This window comes from Lingula anatina, chromosome 3 (genome assembly GCF_051362555.1).
Source record: "Lingula anatina isolate TDL-2025a chromosome 3, LinAna3.0, whole genome shotgun sequence".
NCBI lineage: Eukaryota > Metazoa > Brachiopoda > Lingulata > Lingulida > Lingulidae > Lingula > Lingula anatina.
Genome location: NC_141769.1, coordinates 19,643,154 through 19,666,450, shown reverse-complemented (window position 1 = coordinate 19,666,450; position 23,297 = coordinate 19,643,154). Strand labels below are relative to the sequence as shown.

The following is a 23,297-nucleotide window of genomic DNA, read 5'->3' as shown; positions in this document are numbered from 1 at the left end:
TAACAGGCCCGTAGCCAGTAATTTCAAAAGGGGGGGTTCTTTTTCTGAAAAAGTGGACCTTTTCCCATAAAAACTTAAAAGTACCTAGATCAAATTTTACCCAGAGGGGACCTTTTCCCCAGCAAAAGGGGCGGTTCATTCGAACCCCCCGACCCCCCCCCCCCCGGCTACGGGCCTGTGTAAGTACCTGAGATAACAACCACGGATTATAATATTAGGGAGGTCCAGAAATAAAGCTAAAGTACAAAAAGGACGGAAGAGATAAATAAACAGAGAGATGAATTTATTAACCTAAATAACTGGAATAGCCCTTGTTTTTGTGTGATTGTTTTAGCTGCTGGTGATGTACTTAAAGCCCATTTCTTAGTGCCAAACTCACAAATGTCCACATTAAGAGGGAGAAAAGTTTGTCTAATGTGCTTTTGCGATATTTTGGTCAGTTTCAAAATCAGTTTCAAAATCAAATCGGACGCTATTTGTTCGTTTTATGTCGCTTTATATACCAAGAACATATTTTTACGAGGAAAAAAACTTTTCGTTTTTGCATTTAGAGTAGATTGGTAGTTTTAGTGGCCAAGAAAGTCTCGTTTTTTCAATCAATCTTGCGAAATTAGCTATAAATAAAATGATTTTACGTTTAAACTTACTACTGCATGTATAACCACTTTGCTGTACTATGATTAGCAGGAATATAATAAAAGTATCTGATATTAAGATATTAGGGTCGTTTGGCTGTGTTACCTTTTTTGATTCTTAAGTGAATAAACGAACATTTATCAATGCCATTTGTCCATTTATCTCAAAAATTCCCCTTTGAGCATTTTGCACTGATTTTGGACGTCTTCCATTTTCTTTTCTGTCTTTTTACGCATATGATACTTATTTATCTTAATTTATCTATTTTTGTCTTTTTTTTAGTTTTGGGCAGGGAGAGGGGAAAGGGGTTACTAGGGGATATGCTTAGATTAAAATAAGGATTTTCGGAATTGCATTATAATTTGACCTTTGAGAACATGCCATGACATTAATTAATTCCAGTAGCATATGTTTGTATGTAGGTGGCACATGAAAGTCCATAAAAATGGTTTTGGGGCACAGAAGCATGCTTTGCCTTAAAGTAAGGTCACGAGTATTACACTTAATATTTCTTTTGCGGGACAGAGTTCACGCGGAACAAACTTGCATAAGGGAGACTCCCAGCTTCCTTAAATAGATTAAAGATGACATCATTAAATTTCTACGTACTTTTCTTAAACCACCCCTATTCTTCAACATTATCAACTTATTAAGAGTTGCAACAACAGATTAATGACAGCTGGAATGAGTGTTGTGTTTTTATTCTTATTTATCAAAGTCAAATTCGCATAGATAAAACATTGAAAATAATAATAGCATCTGTCCCTGAACTTTTCCTACTGAAAGCTAGGATTTTTTTCATAAGCTATGATTTCCGGTCAAAATCCTTCATTTGCTTAGTTTACAGGAGTTTTCCAATGTGTCTCGAGGTTATTAAACCCCCGGGTAATAACAATGACCGCGTGAGAATGTATTTTATATAGCTGTAAAATACTCGTGGTCTGACCGCATCCAGAGGAAAATTATTTTTCAGACGTGCGTCACCCTGAGTTCAAGTCTGTTGGGATATCACCCTGGACACGTGCACGTGTGTTTGTAGTAGGAAGTCTAAATCAAAGCTGTGCTCTTCAGGGTGTGGTCTGAGGGGGGGGGGGGGTGGATTGCAGACCCACACTGGGTGACAAACGAAGAGGTTTATTGATATATTGTCCTCCGTGTCCGATATAAGTAAACCCACCACACTGCCGATTTTTTCTGTTTGAATGATGATAACAAACACCAAGGAACATAAACGATTATATCTGCGGTGATAAGTGGAACAGAAAGAGAGTTTTTTTAATAAGATATGTGTGATATGACGCAAACCGCAGTGATTTATATGCCATTTTACTCTATATATAGACCTAATTGCCGGCGATCGAAATGTATGGAGATTTTGTACTTTTAAAGGAACTTATGTACTTGGCTGTCAAACCCTGTCAAATATAAATGACTGCCATTCTCTCTCTTTCTCTCTCTCTCTTTCTCTCTCAGTGTATACGTGCGTGCGTGTGCGTGCGTGTACCTGCGTGCACAGAATAATATATGTTCGCGTCATTTATATGGAGGGAGCATGATGAGAATTCCCGCCTTACTGTTACGCGGGTATAACAAACGTGACATCGCCTGTTGTTACACAACAATTATATTACGAGTGTGGTCAGAAGCCCTTTTCAGTACGTGGGTGGCAAAATTATTTACAAAAACAAATTCATCGTGTGAAGGGCGTTAATCGTAAAGCAGTCTTGATGAGTGGTTCTGAAACGAAAATAAAACTAATTTGACTTTGCGTAGTAATCACGACTTTTTTGTTTGCGCGAAATATGGGTTTTGTTAAGAAAGACTTAAACACGAAATGGATATTATTTCCCCTCAAAGCAAGCAGCACAAGTTGTGACTTCTCGTGAACACTTTAAAATGCTAGAGGAGCTCGACCCATTTGTTTTCGCTTACTTCAAATTCTCACACGCCTTGGCCTTTTAGAAACATACTGGGGTGACCGTGATGGTGAAACTTTAAACCTATTTCTAATTTTTACAATGTAAATGAGGGGCATTCGTTCAATTCATAATCTCTAGTTCAGAGTAGTTTGTCCCGGTTTCATGTAGCCTATCGCTTGTTTTCCAAACAATCTGATTGCCTGAATACATGAATAAAATCGAGCTGCCTCGACAGGGTAAATGATTACAAATTGTGGAAAATTGAGAACCGGTGAATAATGGAGAGGGAGGAGGGGAAGGACACTTGGATATTCAACTACGACATGATTACGACAGGAGAGAAATGTGTTTCGTGAATTTATGCCATCCATCATTTCTGCTTGTCTCAGTGACAGTGCAGCTGCGACCAGACAAAATAGGGGATGTCGCACGAGCCTGTGTGTCTGTGTTTGTTCAACACACAACATCAACTTCTTCTAATTAGGGCAATTTTCGCCATCTGTTTTAACTGGAAATTTGCACCAGTGGTTGTAAAAAAGTAATTTTCTTCAATTGCGGTTGGAAAATCGTATTGACTGATTGATTGTGGACATTAGAGCAGGAAAGTTCGCATTGCTCACAAATGAACAATTGAACAGAGAAATGACACGACTCCCTGCGCGTGTTACATTAACCAAATGGGTGTAAATTTGAAAATTAATACGAAAAGGGCAAGGACCCTCCCAGCCAACAGCAATGTCAAACTCACGCCTGAACACTAGCACTTGGATACTGTAAATTGTAAGTTTAGTTGAATCATCGATTATTCTGTGATTGCGACTTGCTATCTGTAGCCAAGGTCACATCAGGCGCACTGTGGTCCAAGGTACAAGCAGACGACATTCTTACCTGAGCAGACGATAGCTCAGATAGCAGACGAGAACACTATTGATACCCTAGAAAAGATTATGAAATCAGTGTCAACCTAGGAAGCATGCATATGCCAACTGAGATCCAGCGCTGGGAAGCTGAGCGGAATGACTAAAATATATTCCCAAAATTGTAGTGTCGTCTGCCAAACGTGCTTCCCTGGCTCACGTCCGGAAGGCAGTATGGAAACAACATCATTATGGACATTGCGTAGACAACTTGGTTTGACATGTATACGTGTACTTATCATATGGAGTGTCCTGTGGTCCTGCAGTGCCCCCCTAGTGCTGGCGGACCAGTCCGTAGCAACTGACTCTGACGGGGGGATGTCCCCGTACAGTTTCAAAGTCCCCAAGGAATTTAACAACATACAAATGGCATTCAGCAAGGAAAATAGAGCAGAAACTCTAGCCAAGCAAAGTGAGGTACTGCAGATGCAAGCTAAAGTGCTGACTGAGTTATTTAATATCAAAAACATTTCTCAGCTCGTTGAGAACCTAATTGCCCGCGTGGTTCAATTGGAAGAACTCCCCGAAAAGTATATCCGGCAGCAGAAGGACTTAGAGGCCTTACGGGAAAAACACGACGTATTGCTGGAACGTGTGGCCGATTTAGAAAGTAACCAGACACAAATCTATCAGACACTGGAAACTCTCGAGGGTGAGGACGAACAAATACGAGGAAAAGTTCAGGAAGTCGACAGGAACGTTCGGAAAAAAGTCGCAGACGAGAACGCAGCAATTACTGAAATAATTCAACAAAATCAACGAAATCATCTCCAGCTTGCGTCCCGGGTCACCAATCTACGAGGCGACCTACAAACCACACAAGACAAACTGTACGAGGTAAGCTCAAAACGCGACGCGTTGGAGAAATCAGTGGAGGAGGGTGTAAAGGGGGAACTCCAAAATCTGGAGGTGCGAGTTGACAGGTTAGAAAAGGATGTAATGGAATTGCAGAAAGAAGATGCCGAGATTGAATCTAAAGTAACCGATCTCGCAACATCACGCGACGAGGCGAGAGAGGATATTGATGCCTTAAAAAAGAACGCCGAGGACATGGACGGCGAGGTGACCTCAATCAAGGCCAATCAAAGTAAAGAACGTGCTAAAGTAGAGAGCGCAGACAAGGCAATAAACGAACAATTAAATGATCTGAAAAGAAAATCAGATGATGTATGCACCGAAATTGAAGCACTAAAAACAGAAAATGAACGCCAAAACGCGAGGGTAGATACTCTTGGCAAAGACCTCGGGGATAAATACGATAAAACGAGCACTGAAATCGAATCGCTTAAAACGCACCAAGATAAACAAAACATCAGAGTCGAAAATCTTGGACAGGATCTTAACTCACTTATCAATAAGAAGGTCCTACAACTAAATACAACAGCAATGGTGCTTGGGACTAAGACTCAGACACTAGAAGAACAAGTTTCCAATCTGTACTCAAAATGGATTTTCCTTAACAACACTACAACAGCCTTAAGAACCTCAGTCCCATCCCTCATCCAACACACTATTCACAGTGTTCTAAATAGCACCAACACCAAAATGGCTGCGTTGAGAAGAACGGTTCATAGCAACGCCAATCACCTCTTTGACCTACACCATGATTTCCAGACTCGGTGGAATGAGACCATAGATAACATAGTCGACGCTATCGATACACTGAAAAACCGAACCGACAATATATCTTCTGCCTCTTTACCCACATCTTGCATGTGCACCGACGAAATGCTGTATAGTTTTGTGACCAATTATCGATTCAACGGCACGGGTCTCAAGCTCGTGATAGACCACACGGGCCATAGTTCTACCACCACGGCCTCCACCACCGAAACCAGCACGAAGGAATTAGTTTCCAGTGTCACACCTTCAACGTCATTATTAACGACTAGTGAAACTACAACGACTGCCTCAGCTGTATCTAGTGCTTCAACCACGGTTAGTTCTACTACTGCTACTAAGAGTACGACTACGCCTGCTACGACCACATCTACTACTACCACTACTACGACCACGCCTACTACTACTACTACTACGACCACGCCTACTACTACTACTACTACTACGACCACGCCTACTACTACTACTACGACTACACCTACTACTACTACTACTACTACTGCCACAACCCCACCTACAACATCTGTCGTGTCAACCTCCTCAACCGTTACCACGCCTACCATTGAACCCACTACAAATACTGAGACTACTCAAGAGACTACTATCACGTCAGTCATTTCTATATCTAGTACCGACTCAACCCCGACTCCTAATACCACCGAGACCACGCCCTTATCTACGCCCACATCTACTACCACCTCGCCAGAGTCTTCCACAAAAACGCCGACGACAACGTGGTTCGACTTTTCCGGAAGTGGTTCTGGAATAGGTGACAATGATAATGAAGATGATGGTGGTGACGTCACAACTACTGAACCCGATATCGGTGACGTCACAACAATATTCCGGAACTACAGCCAGAGCAGCAGTACTGCTGCTGTTGATACTAATAACGAATTTGAGTTTGATAATACTACAGACGAAGTTGACGTCACACAGGAATCGAGTACAGAACGCGCCAGTGTCTCTAGCACAGGGGATGTTATTTTGACTGAACCGTCTCCTTCTAGCACAGAAATGCACGAGACTGTTAATATTACCTCTACCGCAATTACTAGTGGATCTCCTGTCTCCGTCTCTGTTGAGACATCATCGACTGAAGGAGAGATTTCGGCAACAACAGAGGCGATGCCTGTACCGCGGCTGGGTAGGTAAATTGTTGAATGTGACCCCCCCCCCCCAAAACACACACATAATGCCTAACCATCCCTATCTAACTACATTTTTCACTTTATTCACAGCGTTGAAAGTATTGGAAGGCAAATGAAATAGAATGAGATAAAAAAAAAACTTACTGACGTCATCCATAATTACCTAGAGATCTATGATTGACCGTCACTCTTTTTAAAAACCTCAGAAATGTAGTCCAAGCGTACGATTTTAAAACCGCGATTTTCTTCACTTGACCTTAACCAAGTGACGGGTTCCAGGTTTTATTTGCTCTTGACAAACAACCTTTCTGGGTTATTGATTTGACCTTCTTTTAATAATTCATTAGGGGGGAAAGATTGTAAAATGCATTTTACTCGACAGTGGAGATATATTAAAAAATGTATCCTTTATGAAATTCTATAATTACAAATCATTATTATTATTATTATTATTATTATTATTATTATTCCATTTAATTTGCTCATGTGGGGTTTCGTGTGTGCAAATACGTGCGTTGTGTAGTGTCCGTCGTATAGAAGAGATATCTGTCAAAATCGCGTAACAATTGTGTATAGTAGTTACAATCTTGGTAGCATTGCGCGAAAACCGTGTGTACTCAAACTTATTGATCTGAAGGGTAAATATAGTGAATTGTTATCGCACAGTGTAAGCCAAATGCTGAGATAGCGACTGTCAGTTGGGTACACGTTGGGGCAGATTTACACGATGTTTGATCATACTGACAAACAAAGCCGTTGCAGGACACTTTGAATAATTAATCTTTGCTAAAGAAAACTTTGTTTTCTAAGTAAAATCTGACAGATAACGTTACAACTTTTAGTTATTTGTCATGCTGTCACGCACAATGGAGAATTCAATAAAGATGTAGGTAAAAACGTACAGTCAAGTCTTGCTGAGATGCAAATTTTCAAAAATAAGAAAAAAGGTGTCAGAATATGCTAATTAGTTTGAAAAAAAGGACCGCAAAACATGTAAATCACATTTCTTATTCTCTAAGGCTCTAACAGAAAAACGACTCCATAACAAGGACACTTTTCCTTTTTATCTTTTTTTTACCTCAAGTTACAGACTGTTAAAAAAGTACTTTGTATTTTTATCATTAAATTATTTCATTGATTACTCTAAAAAGGGAAAATTGTAGAATGACATTGCATTCACAAATTCCATTTTATTTTATTCCATTTTATTTTATTTTTATTTAAAATCTTTCTTTCTGTCTGTGCATTTATCTGACTTTTTACTCTTCATTTATAGCATTTCATGAGCCTGTCAAGTCTTCCAGTTAGTTTGTCCAACCTTCACGCCCCCCACCCCTCCCACCCCCATCCCCCGCCAGCCCTTCCTTTGCCTAAATGTATGAATGGTTATATTAATATGTGAACTCTTTAGGTAAAGAAATCTTTTAAAAATTATAATATGTTAGAAATCACAGAAACCACCTTTGTGTCTGGCCCGATCTGCAAATTTGGCATTTTTAAATTTGGCGTTTTTTAAGCTTTTTATCAAATAATAATTTAAGTACAGTAATGACTAGATCTTTTCAATGGGGAAATTGTGAATTTTACAAATACTCTATTTATTTAATCATAAATTCTTAAAATTAGAACACTTATATTGAGTGGTAGCAACAAAACTGAGAAGCAGGCGACTTTATAGTTTTATTTTATTCAGAAAAAGGACCACAGATGCTACACAGAAATTTATTTCTAATGATTCTAAGATATTATATTTGAAAAATAGATAATTTTTCTCTATTGAAATATTTAAATTCAGTTTGAATCATAAGTCAAATAATATTTTACAAGGACCTGTTCATTTTCAATTAAAACAGTGTAAATAAAACAGCCCGATTATCAGCAATGATTTTTAACCCTTATCATATTAATTTTTCTCGAAGGTTGCGTCGACTCTGATCCAGTATTTGATAACGAGATGACCCAGAAGATCTTCCAGCGTTGGCTCACAGGAGCGTGGATGAAAGACCCTGGGGTGCCCGACGACAGAGTATGGGTCATCAAAAACAGTCGAGCTGATTCCATTATCGAATACAACTCAACAGAAAGACTAAACGGGGATACGCCAAATGGACATTCCATATTTAACGGGTTCCAGTGCACGGGGACGGGTCACGTGGTGTATAAAGGGAGCCTCTACTGCCATAAGTTTAATTCCACTGTGTTGGTGAAGTCCGACCTGAAGGGTCGAATACTGACCGAGGCGGCATTGCCTGGGATGGGAATAGATAACTCGTTTTCGTATTCGGTGGGCGGAAATACCGCCGTGGATTTTGCCGTGGACGAGGTCGGGATTTGGGTGTTGTATTCGACGGAAAAAGAAGAAGGAAAACTGATCGTTAGTCAAATTGATGAAAACTCATTAGAGGTGATGGAAACGTGGGTGACCGATATAATCAAGAACGAAACAATCAATGCCTTTATGATAAACGGTACTTTATTTGCCCTGAACTCGAACACCGCAGGGCTATCACATATCCAATACATATATGACACACGTACCGATAGAGGTCGCTATCTATCACCCACGACGATTCCTCTGCTCCATAACCTCAACTCCCCCCCTCCGTACTTTGACGTCATGGTGGATTACAACCCCAGGGACGAACGTCTATATGTATGGCGTATGCAGAACTGGGACGGACATTTAATTACATTCCAATTAATGTGTAAATAGAAGCTAGTATTTTTTATTTTAATTTTCCTTCGAGGTTTCCTGACAGTTTGTGATGCGCTTGAAATAGAACTGACAGAACAAGTGTAGCGTGGTCGTTACGTCTTTAACTATATTTGTACGATATCAGGTATAGTTTGGCCTTGCGTCTCTACAGCCCCACTCTACTAGTACTGATAAGCGAATCAAAAATAAATGTGTGCGACATTGTTATATACATAGGTTTTTACAATCGCAATTATTACCTCCACCAAGGAGGTTATGTTTTCACCCCTGTTTGTTTGTTTGTTTGTCCGTCTGTCATCAACATAACTCAAAAAGTTATGGACCGACTTTGATGAAATTTTCAGGAACTGTCAGAAGTGGGTCAAGGAAAAGATGATTAGTTTTTGGTGGTGATCCGGATCAATAATCAATCAATAATCAATAATAATATATCTAAGTTAAGGACCGACTTTGATGAAATTTTCAGGAACTGTCAGAAGTGGGTCAAGGAAGGGATGATTAGTTTTCGGTGGTGATCCGGATCAATAATCAATCAATAATCAATAATGAAAAAACTAAGTTATGGACCGATTTTGATGAAATTTTAGGAACTGTCAGAAGTGGGCCAAGGAACAGATGAATAGTTTTTGGTGGTGAATCGGATCAAAAATCAATCAATAATCAATAATAATCAAAAATTGCTGCCTTGGCGGAGGTCTGCGCTCTCGCAGTGTCGTCCTAGTTTATATTACTTCCAGTTCTTCACGCGATGTGTAACGGGGTGTTGCGTTTTTGGTCTTTAAGTCAATAATGAATTAACGATTTACATTTTTCTTATTTCGAAAGAGTTTTTTAAACTCTTAAAAGACCAACACAACGTTTAGGCGTGAATAATAAGCATAACCTTTATAATATTTAAATCATCCTACTTAAAATGATCAAGAAAAGTGTCTATTTAAAACGTAGGATGGTCTAAAGTAGGATGATTCTGAACACCTAACAATGTCAGTTTAGTTAAGTGCGGCACAGCAGTTCAAGTCCCTTGTTCACTTGTTGACTAAAAATCGTAACCAAAAGTTAAGCATTGTTACGAGTTCATTTAAGCGTTTCCTTCAACCTGCGATCCAAGCCAAGTTTTATGTTAAATCAACGTGCCAAGACATTATCACGAGGTCGATATCTGTTTGTAGCTTAGAGAGTACGCAGTACCCTGAGTTTCAGATTTTACAGGAAAATAACCTCCACTTACAGAAGAGGCAGAGACGTGCTAATGATAGCGGTTATTTTTCCCAGTAAATTATCAAACTTAGGGTGGCGTTCGGGGCTTAAAGGGGAAAGGGGGCACAATATGCACTTTGCAACTCCCCCAAACATGCCAAATCCAGAGTTAGCGGAGAGGGAATGTCAACATCTGCAGCCTAGAAGGTTCAGATCAATCTCACAAATGGATTGCAAGCGGAACGTGCAAGGAACGTCGTGCCATAACCCGGTGTTAGGGAAGAACCCACCGCAGATCTCCTGGGCATTGTTTGGCTCACCGGGCGCCCAGTTGGTGTAACTCACAGTCGCGTTACCTTTACTGGAGTGGACGTAATTCCGGTTGTCGCTATCAAAGTCATAAGCGTCGAGATAAGTAAACCCACCGACATCCCCGCTTTCTAAATGAAAAGTTGAAAAAAATGGATAATTACATAGATAAAAGAATAAGAATCTCTATTTCTCCTCTTTCTTTGAATTGCACATTTAACGTATGAATTTCATTTAAATAAAATACAACATTTACAACAAGCGCATATGAAGTCAGCAATCTCAATCACGTCAAAATATGATATTTCTCAAAAACTGATTAGATCTATGGCGAGAATACAAACGAAGTACAATTCCATTGACTGGCTTTGAGGGCACCTGTATGCGCATTCACATCGACAGTTAAGGATAAGCATTGCAAAAGGCGATTAATTTGGGTACCCCTCACACATTCTAACGTGACCACACTATATACTTCAGGGGTGGATCCAGGATTTTTTGAAATGGGGTCCGCAAAATCGACCTCGTTGGTAGGCTGTGAGCCGTACATATGTATTTCATCCCGCGCATCGAGACTCTGCAAACATGGTATTATCATCAACGTTGTTAAAGTTTATCGTGCAGAGGAGCACTTATTTTAGAAGCCGACACGGAGCGTTCCTAGATAGATTACTTTTTTTACTTTTTATTAGTGTGATATTTTCAGAAACCGAAGAGTGTGTGTGTGTGTGTGTGTGTGTGTGTGGTTGGGGGGGGGGGGGGGGGTCAGGACCCCCCTGACCCCCTCTAAACCCGCAACTGATACTTTGAAGTGTGGTTTTTACGATTGTGCAGAATATGAAAAAATGCCTTTTTGCGGTTTTGGTGTTTGAGTGCCATATTTACCAGATGACAGTAATAGCTGCTTCAGGCTTTGCGCCTCTTCTGCGTTGTCGATGGAAACGATATCGGACAGAGGTGAATCTGCGCGACAATTTTCTCGAGCAGCGTCAAAAGCATATGCTGTAGGGTTATCTTTATAACAGGAACAATCCAATCTAGTGTACCCAGTTGGGCATACACAATCTGAAAAAAAAAAATGAAAAAATAAAGTGAGAAACGTCAACATCCTTCCCTAAAACAAAGATGATGGCGGTTTGGAACTTTATCACCAATTATCAAATTCAAATATTTGTAAGGAGATGAAAGGTAAACAAACATCGCATATCAGGGCTTTTCTTTCAGAGAGAACAAATGTGGTCTATTTAATTAATCTATATATTGAAAATTCTTTAAAATTCTTTTATTTACATGTACTTTTCTATATAGTTTGTTCTGTTCTCATCTCTGTTTACACACAGTGGAAAAATATAAGCCGTGCAAGGAGCCAGATATCGATATTAAACTCCATCAGTGGTCCATTTGTTAGTCTTACATGACAGCTTGCACACCTAGTCCTGTATCAACGATTCTGAGGTATTTCAAATGAAGGTTATTTAAAACGACTAAAAGATCAATAAAGAAAGAACAGAGATTGTCTTTCTAAATGCCATTCCACCTGTTACCATAACATAGCACATACCATGCAACCCGCATGCTCTCGTTACAAAACGCGAAATGTACGAGAGTTTTAAAAAATTGACTGCAAGAAGGAACATTTACCTAGAATTTTGCGCTTGCTGCAGGTTGTAACACCGGGTTGATACTGAAAAATGTCATTGAAAATTAATCCTGATGAAATGTTACATGCATATATAAAATGTATGATGTATGATTAAAATTATGATTTTAAAGAAATAATGAAACTTGTGTGATTGAACCCTGAAATAAGCTGTAGTAAGTAAATAAGCAATTTACTCTTAACTGTTTTAGAAAAAAAGTTCCGCTTGGAAAAATATTGGCCTTCAAAAAGTAACAAGATACACAATGATGCATGTACATGTATGAACCAACTGAAAAATATGATGCAGGGAGTACATGAACAAACCTTCTCTACATATGAAAACCCCGCATTTTTATACAAGAAAGCCCCATATTCATCTGATGTTGAATTCACTAACTCGCACAAATGGACGCCGTCGAGAGGTTTCTTTTGCCAGTTAAAGCCAAGACAGGAAGGTTCTTGCGCACACTGCAGAGCACACAATGACCGTGTCGTAACGAAGTCCCGCCTCGTCACTTGTGAATGGGAAACGTCTCCGCACCCGTCAGGGAGGATGAACCGCGTCAAAAATACTGACACCAACGTCTGTACTTCCATGGTGCTTACCTCCTCCGTTAAAAAACTAACCTGGATCGATCGATTTAAGTACGTGGGTGCTAGACAACAGTGCTGGCAAATGAACAGATTTTCTTTTATTTAAGGACACAATATCGGGACCACACCCTTATACTCCCAGACACATGATTGTTTTAAATGATTTCATTAATTTTATTGTTTGCCGTTTATCTTTGTGAACAATACTAAGATAAAAATATCAATTTACACTGTACACAAATGCCTCTAAAATGTTTCACTATAAAGAGTGTGGCTTCTTTTCTTCTCCTCGTTTATTGGTCATTTGACAGAAAAGTTAAACATACTTCATTAATTTATAATTCAACTTTGACAAAACGCTCTAAAGATTATATAAAGAAAGACAGCGAAAAACAGACATACAATTTGCTTATAATCAGATCGGTTTAAAGTAACGAATTCAGACGGAAGAACGTAAACGTTTTCATCCCTAAAAACTCTTATCATTCTCTGCTTCATTTTCAGCCTTTGAGCCAAAAGACCACAAGACATGACGGAGGAAAGCATTAATGCCTTGTGCTATCTTTTCAGTAATTTTTTCACGGTTAGTCTAGGTATGAAAAACTTAAATATATTATATCACCAAACTGTTGTGCCCTTAAGAACTCAAAGAACGCTGTTGAAAGCCAGCCCGGGAGTATACATGAAAGCGACTGTTATAAGCCTTATAAATGTCAGCTGAATGCTAGGACCTCTTGCAAAAACGGCTCAACGTCGAATCGGTTTTGGTACAGGCGGATAATTAAACACACAATGGACAATAGAAGTGTCACCCTACTGAACCAATACTTTGGGGGAGACAAATGACTGTGGAATGATATGTTCCTGATATCATTTTATTAACATCAAATTTCACACACAAATGTAGACCAGGCATTATAACTACTCAAGATCTGCCTACTTTGATTATTGATTACTTGATTATTATTTGATTACTCTGATTCAGGGGGTGACACCTCTATTGACCATTGTGTGTATGTATCTAAGCTGAATACTTGCGTGTCACAAAAAATCCAAAAGGCCGTTCTCTCATTCTTCTTTCTTTTGAATTAACCCTTAGAACAAATTGTGACCGTTTTGGCAATAGTTTTACTCTCCACTACATCAGAAGTCCGGTTTTAGGTTTTTGATTACGTTGATTTTTGGACCAAGCGTTCGTAAAACCGCTTTGGACCAATAACACAAAGTCGACTGCACAACCGTCTATCCGATTAGCAGACTCCGAAAACTTATATTTTCTTGCAACACATTTTATGTCTACCAGTTTTCATAATGCATGGAGTGGTTGTTGCGGAACTGAAGGACATTCGATACATCATGATTGAAACCATTTTGGATCACTCGATTTTACTTTGACCCTGGAAAGACTGGAAATCACACCGTTGCCATACAGCTACTATATCATAGACTATCACACTAAAGAACATATATACATTGTTGGAAAGCTAACTGCATGCTTCGTGTATGTTCCGAATTTTCTTCTAAAAATGGATAAAACCCCCTTGAGATAACTAATCGAAAAAGACAACATGCCACCCTCGCTTATAGACACATGCACGGGCGCGCACACACAAACATACACGCCAGTCAATCAATGGAAGGCTGAAGAGGACGAATAGCCGTAACTAGGTTGAATGCAAAATATTTACTATTAAAATAGTAGATTAGCTGCAGGAGAGGCTTCTTAGATTTATTATGGGTATGCTACTTAGGACGACAGTCGATTTTCATTGGGGAATACAGAGTTTGATTTCCTCTTTCTTAAATGTTTGGACCTAAAAACCACTTTCAAAAATCCGTTTTCATAGACGCTGCACATTGACATCATCATGTTTGTAACATAGTCGAGGCAGCTGAGACATCTGCTTCATTATTTATTTTTCTCACAATTATTGTTCTAGTTATAGAAATACAGAGATTATAATTTTTTTTTGATAAAAATTCCGGTTTTAACTAAGTAGGCCTACAGAGCAGACGACAAAAGTCAACAATGATGTGCCTGGGATACAATGTAGAACTGTTTCTTTTAGGTGTTAGCTTGGCGCAACACTTCAATATTTAAAAATGTTTCTTGTTATAACAAGAAAGAATTAAAATAACATTTATCACTGAAACTATACTGCAGGGCTAAATAAAAGAAAATTAACATAATTCACAATGGAATTGAAATTATAGCCTACATGAAATGAAACACTAAGACTTTACACATAGGTGTTCTGAAATTAAAACAAGACTTTGTTATGTCATAACTTTGTGTAAAATCTGCTTTTTCATTACCGATTGGTAGGCCTATCCTATGCCCAGCTTGATTTTCTTCAACATAGGCTACCGATAAAGGGACATAAATAAATAAATAAATAAATAAATAAATGTGTCATTGGTAGAAGTTGACAAAAAGTATGTTGGAAGAAGCCCCAAGCAGGATCAAAACCAGATTCATGCTTTATTTTGCTCCAGTCATTGCTCTCTTTGCCTTTAATGAATATTTGAGCATGTTATGAAATGTTAGACATCCATCCAGTGGTTGCGCATGCGTATAGTCGACCATTTCTTCCTTCAGGATCAGGCATAATTTAGACAAAAGTTCTGCGGTGCTCAAAGTATCAATACATGCACCGTTTTGGACTTACGTCCTGATGAAATTGTTCACAAACAAACATTGATGTTGTCAAGGCAATCAGAATCTAGAACACTTTCATAACGGAGGCAAACTAAACATATTGCGATAGGTGAGATGATTAGATTGCTACCCACACTGGGGTGAACTCCACTGTGCTTGATCCTATTAACCGCCAGCTTATGAATTAGGGGCCATTCCCGGACCCTATCGTACTTATGAATTAGGGGCCATTCCCGGACCCTATCGTACTAACTTTGGATAGATCCATCTCCAAGGAGATTCTCGCTAAATTGCTATCAACTTAAGCGGCTTACAAGTCTGCCACACCTACTGAAGCTGCTAAGGGGTAGGCATAATTAATTATTGTTAAGCAGCTTCAGTAGGTGTGTCTTAGCTGCTTCACTCCTCTTTTCATTTGAATACGTGCTGTATATGATTCCCAAACTAACAAAGTCGTATTACTAACTTAGACTTTCTTTATAAGAAGCGTTTTTCAAACTAAAATATCAACAGTGTGTAATAATCATTGAGAGTATAACATAGCATGCTGTGAACCAAACTTTATGAGAAAGTCTTGTACAGTCTGTTTTAATATTTGGAAAATTAAAAAACTTGTTTATTAACAAATATATGTTCTATTTAAGCACCATTTTACAAAGCTTCCTACTCTGTAAATATGTCGATATGACCAAAGGAATTACACCAAGTCAGGGCCTATCTATTCCATATCATAATTTCAAGCCACGCATTTCTACAAATAAATATTCATAATTCGCCTCTTCACTCCTTCGTGGAGCAACATTTCTATAACGTTGTCACTTTTTCATCCTCTTTTCGTATGGCTATCGACATCGCTCTTGAATACAAAATCCGCTCCTTGTACAGAATACTTTATATGCAACTTGATAATCGTTGTGATAATGTGACATTTTGAAAACAGAAGTGTGATATAAAGTAAGAATTGCTCTCAGTACCATAATAGAAAGGCCGACAGTAAACGTTCATAAGGATACATATCGCCTGTACACTCCTAGTGTGACAGTAAACTTATGTTGATATAAACAAAATAACATCTACTTCATTAGCACTCAGTGTGATAGCAAGGGTATGTAATTATAAGAAAAGTCGCTGCAAGTGTCATGGCACTCCATGGGATAGCAACCCTTCACAGGCCTGGAAGCATGGGAGGTGTTATAGAAAGAACCCCCATTTTGGCCGGAACGGCTCTGCTCTGAATCATAATTTGACTTCTGTTTTATGCCATTTCCCAAGCTGGATCAACAAAGGGAGAGAACAGGTCCTTTCTCTGAAAAAGAACTCCCGTTTTGAAATTGCTGGTTTCAAGCACATAGGCCTACTGATACTGAGGAAGAGAAGTCACCATCACCCTGGCGCACAGATGTATGCGGATATGTAGACTGACGCGCACACGCCTGTCCTCCAACAACTAGTAGACTGGTAAACCGCAAGCTGACTAGAAGAGTACTGTCAGTTCTACAATGTTCCGAGTTGCGTCGACGGTAGGCTACGCTGTTATCAAAACCCCCTCTCCTTCTCTGACACTATAAAACAGAGCAAAAGTCGCCGACTTTCTTCTGACTCGCTGTACGACAGCAACCGCGCTCTAAGACAAACATGTCAACGTCATTGTCGTTCGTTCGTTCCCTCAGTCAGTTCCTGACACTTTGTGTTCTGACATTGTGTGTCAGATTTAGGTCATTACCACCGTTGACATGATGCCACCGACATAATCCTGAGAAAGTCTGGTCATGTGAAGATATAGGGTAGGATTAAAGACGTTCTCCCCCGCGCTCAGAACGTGAGAAGGGCGGAATAAGAGACGGAGCCAATGCTTGAAGGCTTCGTTTTCTTTTCTGGCTTGTGCTAGGTTTTTTTTGTCTTCGGTGGGTTTATCTTTTTGTTCTTCTTCTTGCTCGTCCCTTTCATCATCTTCTTTTTCTTCCTCTTCTTCCCCATCTTCATTTTCTTCTCTTTCTTCATCACCTGCACCTTCCTCCTCGCCATCAATGTTTTCTTGTTCATCTTCATTATCTTCCTCCTCTTCCTCAACATTTTCCTCCTCCCTGTCGCCTTCATCTTGTTCTTCGTTCTCCTCATCCCCACCGGTTTCTTCCTCATTTGCGTCATCATCAGCAAGCTGTTGTTCTACGTTGCCGCAACCACCGTCATCGCCGTCATCATCATTATCATCATCATCTTCATCATCCTCATCATCGTAGTCTTCGTTTTCCACATCTAAAATAAAAATGAATATGATAAAATCATTCATGAAATCAACGCACCGATCAAATGGGAAAGGACTGGTACAGTACGGGACGACCTTCAGGAATAAGACTCCGAACAAATGGAGAGACTGGTGAAGTACGGGACAACCTTTAGGAATAAGACTCCGAACAAATGGAGAGACTGGTGAAGTACGGGACAACCTTTAGGAATAAGACTCCGAACAAATGGAGAGACTGGTGAAGTACGGGACAACCTTTAGGAATAAGACTCCGAACAAATGGAGAGACTGGTGAAGTACGGGACAACCTTTAGGAATAAGACTCTGAACAAATGGAGAGACTGGTGAAGTACGGGACAACCTTTAGGAATAAAAATATTTGTTTGTTAAAAAAAGAACTCTTTATCAAGACATACCAAAAGTAGTTGTAAACGATCCCGTTTGGTGGCCTTTTGAGAGTGTTTCTCTTGATGATGATGTCAGAGTTTCGGCAATCTTCGGGTTAACATTGAAATAAGACAGAACCTGAAACACACAAAAACGACATTCAAATTATAATTCATTTACAAAGAAGTGTTTTTAAATATTTTACTTAAGATATTAATTGACAATTCAACGCCTCACATATTCCACAAGAATATAAACATATATAAAACAGTTATTGTTATCAATTCACACGCTTCGTAAAAGCTATATAAGGATTTCAATGGTGTAAACAAATGATTTTACAATTTAACAAACATGAGTTATCTGCGTACACCATTTGTATTTTGAGCATGTAATTTTAAGTGTTGCCACCGAATGGCATGGCGGAAATCTATATGATCCTCACATATTTTGTTTGGAAATTTGAAAAAAATTTCCTTCAATACCATACCTCCTTTCCACTGGGCATTCCACTGTCATTCCATGGCATAAGCCATATCGCATGGGGGCCGTCCCCTTCGTTGCCATATGCCATTACGTTACACTCAAACTTTGCAGATCTAAAAAACAACATTTTAATTTTCATTCTCTTATTCTGTGCAAAGGTAATTTTTGTATAATTTTCAATATCGAATGTTATTTTCAATTGATTTTCATGATTTCTCCTGGATAAAAACCTGACAGCAAACAGTGTTCTATGACTAAAAACAATTGCGTTGAGAGAGAGAGAGAGAGAGAGAGAGAGGGAGGGGAGAGGGGACACTACTCACTTCTTCTTCAGGGTGAGCAGCTTATCAACAGCGATGGTGAGGGTCGCAAAATGCTGGCCTGTGTCGCCATCTGGTAGCTTAAACCCAGAACCTACAATAATGCCACACTTCAACAACACTGGAAACGGTTTGAACACGTAGTACTCGGGGTTACCTTCCTCAACGAAATAGATGAAAAACCGATCACCCTGCCAGTTGGCAAGAACCTCGTCAGAAGAAGGATCATCGGCAGCCTCTAGATCATAATGACTCTGCACATACCGCTTCCAAAACGAGACTCTGTTGAGGATACGACTCCAAGTTTTGCAGACGCGCAGACAACGCAAAACGTCTTTTAAGTCGGAAAGTTTTAGGACGATTTCTTCTAATATATGGCACGGCAAGTTGTAATCTGGGAGCGGACTTTCGCCTTCTGTACTGGTGGACTTGGATTGTTCCATGCCCTGCAATTATAAAATGCATAGACATTCTGGAAAAAGATTTTAAACTCTTGTCAGAGCATTTACGCCCACACACGTGTTAATCGTGATTCTGTTATCAAATATAACAGTTTCAGTAACATCCAAATCGTGTTTTATGGAAACAACTTTCATTTATCTTCTATCAGGGTCAAATCAAAACATTTTCACTGGATAACTACATATTAGGCCTACTCTGACTCTCTCTCTCTCTGCACTTTTCTGTAGGTCCTACTAGGGGCCTACATGAAGGAGAATTTTTGAAGAGAGAGGTAGAGCATTAAAACAGTTCCAACCAAATAGTAAAATGCTGATTATTTTATCATTATAACAATCAAAATTTCCAGGCTCATACCAAAAGGGTTGGGTTGGGGCTGTCACACCAAACAGAGAGGGGGGGGGGGTCTGTTTTACTTACAACGTTTCCTCGTTCGTCTAGTTTTGGTCTTTTTTCAGGTCTTGTTAAACTGGATTGGCTCTGTGATGTCTGCTGAGACTGACTCATATCATTTGATATCAATATCTAAATAAAAGAAAGTATAAAGAGTAAGCCCTAATGAGGTGATATACTGGTTATGAAACTCAAATTAAAACAATCCCTATTAAGACATTTTCTATAGGGTCCTACAGGACGCCCTATAGGAAATTGCACCGAAATCCTATAGGGTCCTATTGGACAAATTTCTTAGATAGGAATCCTGTAGGACGTCTAATAGATTTCCTATTGATTTCCTATTGATATATATATTCTTAAGGGTTGTATTGTGTTATATTGTGTAATATGAACATAAATTGTCCCGTCCATAAAAAAAACACTACATACAGTATGCCCACAAGTCATTCTAATAAACCGAAACAGAAATCGCCAGTCGGATGGTCAGTTCACCCATCAATTAATTTACAGGTGTGTGTAACGAAGTTTAAAATCGTTCCCCGGAGTATTTCATTAACTAGAGATTATAAGTAGCCTAACAGTTAAAGATACATGTAGGCTGCTGATGCATAAAACAGACCCGAAGACGGAGGGCGCAAGGGCGATTGAGAATTTAATACATACAGATAGGCTGGAAGGGGGGGGGGGGGTAAATTGAAATAAATTTTAATTTATATTTAAATTTTGATTTTTATTAAAAAAAAAACACACACTGAGATCGCCTCTCAATCTTAAGCATCCTGAATATTTGACTGAGTTTTCAATATCATCATGCGAAGAGGTAACTCTCTCAAATCAAATCAGTCTGTTTATGTTATCTACGAATATACTTTTCTATAAAATCAAAATATTTCCAAGCGAACCATGTGTGATCCTTGCACTGACTGATCCAGTAGAGGGGCGTACACAGTACGCAGTTTTCCATTCTGGTGCCCGTACACCCTGTCCTGCTTGTGCTACTAATCACAGCTAACTGTTCTCGTTTACTGTTTTGTATTACTATTTGTCGAGCGAAGTGGAGGAAGACCGAAAGAAATGTAAGCCCTATGCCCCCACCCCCCTTCCCTATACTGAATTCAAACTGCGGCGCATGTTAAAGCAACCACGTACTACCAGGGCCGCAGATTAATTATGTGTCCTGTTTTACACGAGACTATCGTGTTATGAATAATCCAGAGACATATTCATGTAAATCTAGTGAAAAATTCATCTGTGACTCTAGTAGAAGGTAGCAACCACGACACCGCGCGCGTTTTCAGCCGAATAATTGAAGCTTATTTCACTGACCTACATTTACGGATCCTGTTTCTTTATTTTTAAGCATATCGGCAAGATCGTACACATATGCACTGTTAATAAAATCTGCTGACAGTGAACTGCCAAGTTAGCTGGACTTCTGTAACATGTGCTTATATGACGATAGAGATACCTACTTAGGCTACTGATACATGTTTGCATTTGGAGCATCTACTGCCCTAAATTCAGATAAACTACTGTCTAGGCCACCATGTCGTGCACGCTAGATCTGCGTAAATGCTTTATATGTTGACGTCATTTTATGTAACCTCGTAGTCTAGATATCCGGCAAGAGGAAAACGCACTACGGGGCCTTTAACCGTACGCATCGAAGTCAACCTACCTCTAGTTATGAAATGACTGCCGGTGAAATGAATGACCCAAGTCGCCGCGCTTTCCGTCTGCTACATGTATTGCTCCACTTCCGCATTCATATAATACTGACTCAAGGTCTGCCCCAGTAGTAGGTCGATCTTCTTACAATCGCAATATGCTAAACATTCAGAGTTCAATATTTCAGTGCCAGGCGGTGTGGTAATTAGATGCGTTTCCTATTGAATTAACCCTTTGGAAGTTTTTTTTTCTACGTGTATTAGCTACCGAGGTCATATAGTTTTGTGAAAACGCACGCGCGCGTGCGTGTGTGTGTGGCGGGGTGGAGGGGAAAGGGGGCTTTTTAACTATTGTAATCGGTCAACCAAAAAGAGGAAAAATTGTCGTCTTGGGATATATATATATATTCCAAAATCAGACACTATTTTTTGCTTCATATTTAAATTAAATTTAATCTACGTATCCTTATTCATGAAGAAAAAGGAGACAAGAAATTAACACAATTTCAAAATTTTAATTTATAAGTTGTTTTTTATTCCATGATGATACCCTTCCCGTTCTACCATTAAATTAACAGACAATAACATAATTATTAACTGAACACTTACAATTCCTACATGCCTTTTTCCACGTTTGTTGTGTTTACAAAAAGCTGAAAAAAAAGGCAGAGGAGAGGGAGGGGTTTCTTTCTTTTGTAATGTATTCAGACATATTCAAACCATACTACATATGGAATTTACAGGTTAGACACTATCCATCCTGGTAATTCAACTGAAAAACTTTTTCACTGTTTTAAAACAGTGATAAGCTTTTTCAATTACTAATGGAATTTAACAAATATTTAATACCCCACCCCTCTCAGCTTGATCAGTACAATCAGGAATTTTCACATCCCCACATTCTGTCATTTAACAAACAAACATGGAGGTGTAAAGTAAATGTTCCTTTTTTAACTCTTTCATTTATAATGGTAACAAAAAGTAAACAAATGAAAAGAAAAAAAAAAGAATAATCTGTGTATTATGGAAATATATACAGGTCACACCCTGTGGGCCCTCATACTGGTAGGTCACTAGGTCACACCCTGTGGGCCCTCATAGGTCACACCTTGTGGGCCCTCATAGGTCATACCTTGTAGGACCTCATAGGTCACTAGGTCACACCTTGTAGGACCTCTTAAGTCACTAGGTCACACCTTGTGGGCCCTCATAGGTCACACCTTGTAGGACCTCATAGGTCACTAGGTCACACCTTGTAGGACCTCTTAAGTCACTAGGTCACACCCTGTGGGCCCTCACACAAAAATAGGAACAAGGGCAAGGAGAGTCTTCTGGTCTGGATATGTGGAACAAATTAAGAGACATAACTTATTTAACTTAAATATTTAACTTCTTATAATAATAATAATAATAACAACTAAGTAATAACAAAACCTGTGGCCCTCATAATAAGTGGCTATCATAAATAGCTTTAAATAACTAAAAAAACTAAATGACCAATGAACAAAGTCTTGCACCAAACATATAGCCAAGTTAAATATGAAATTAACTAAAGACCTTTTTACATCGAGCGTGTATACTTAACTGGCCCAGTCCACTAAGGCTGGTTCTTACAAGGAATTCTTATACAGGGGTTTTACTGCCTTTCACAGGGCACCCACACCTCTCTCCCTGCTGTTCAGATAAAAGTTCATATGTCCTATGCCGAGGCTGCATTTAGGGAACTCCATTGTGTCACAGAAAGGCTATTCAGATGCCACTCTCTCCAAAACTGTCCTGTTAAGTATACCATATGATGTCAAAAGGATCAAAGAGAATAGAACTTATCTTTCAATGATTTAAGTCTAAGAGGGTGAGGAGAGAAGTGACAGGTCATGAACATAGTTAATGCAAACCCCTTTTTTCTTGCTAAATCTAATTTGGTATCGATGAGGAACAAAATATTAATTAAGACCCCCAACCTTCTTTGACCAGTGG

At 39.2% G+C, this 23,297-nt stretch overlaps 2 protein-coding genes and 1 long non-coding RNA gene across 4 annotated transcripts; 2 read left to right on the top strand and 1 right to left on the bottom strand.

Annotated features, from left to right (window-relative positions):
* The first annotated feature begins 2,595 nt into the window (after positions 1 to 2,595).
* On the top strand, positions 2,596 to 9,388 carry LOC106156202 (uncharacterized). Its single transcript, XM_013531328.2, has 2 exons — positions 2,596 to 6,239; positions 8,163 to 9,388. The coding sequence occupies exons 1-2, from the start codon at positions 3,572 to 3,574 to the stop codon at positions 8,954 to 8,956; spliced, it is 3,462 nt and encodes a 1,153-aa protein (XP_013386782.1). The 5' UTR covers positions 2,596 to 3,571; the 3' UTR covers positions 8,957 to 9,388.
* Positions 9,389 to 14,601: 5,213 nt separating this feature from the next.
* Positions 14,602 to 21,485, bottom strand: LOC106156208 (uncharacterized). Of its 2 annotated transcripts, none has more exons than XM_087009327.1 (6): positions 21,332 to 21,485; positions 19,678 to 19,782; positions 18,802 to 19,244; positions 18,483 to 18,591; positions 18,022 to 18,130; positions 14,602 to 17,616 (listed from the first exon to the last, which is right to left on the bottom strand). In XM_087009327.1, the coding sequence occupies exons 2-6, from the start codon at positions 19,762 to 19,764 to the stop codon at positions 17,072 to 17,074; spliced, it is 1,293 nt and encodes a 430-aa protein (XP_086865453.1). In that variant the 5' UTR covers positions 19,765 to 19,782; positions 21,332 to 21,485; the 3' UTR covers positions 14,602 to 17,071. The 2 variants fall into 2 exon arrangements, with proteins under 2 accessions (XP_086865453.1, XP_086865454.1); XM_087009328.1 differs by lacking the exon at positions 21,332 to 21,485 and adding an exon at positions 21,126 to 21,225.
* Positions 21,486 to 21,961: 476 nt separating this feature from the next.
* LOC147763037 (uncharacterized) lies at positions 21,962 to 22,845 on the top strand. The gene is made up of 2 exons (XR_015333392.1): positions 21,962 to 22,389; positions 22,510 to 22,845. It is a non-coding gene; the product is annotated as an uncharacterized LOC147763037 (long non-coding RNA).
* The last annotated feature ends 452 nt before the right edge of the window (positions 22,846 to 23,297 follow it).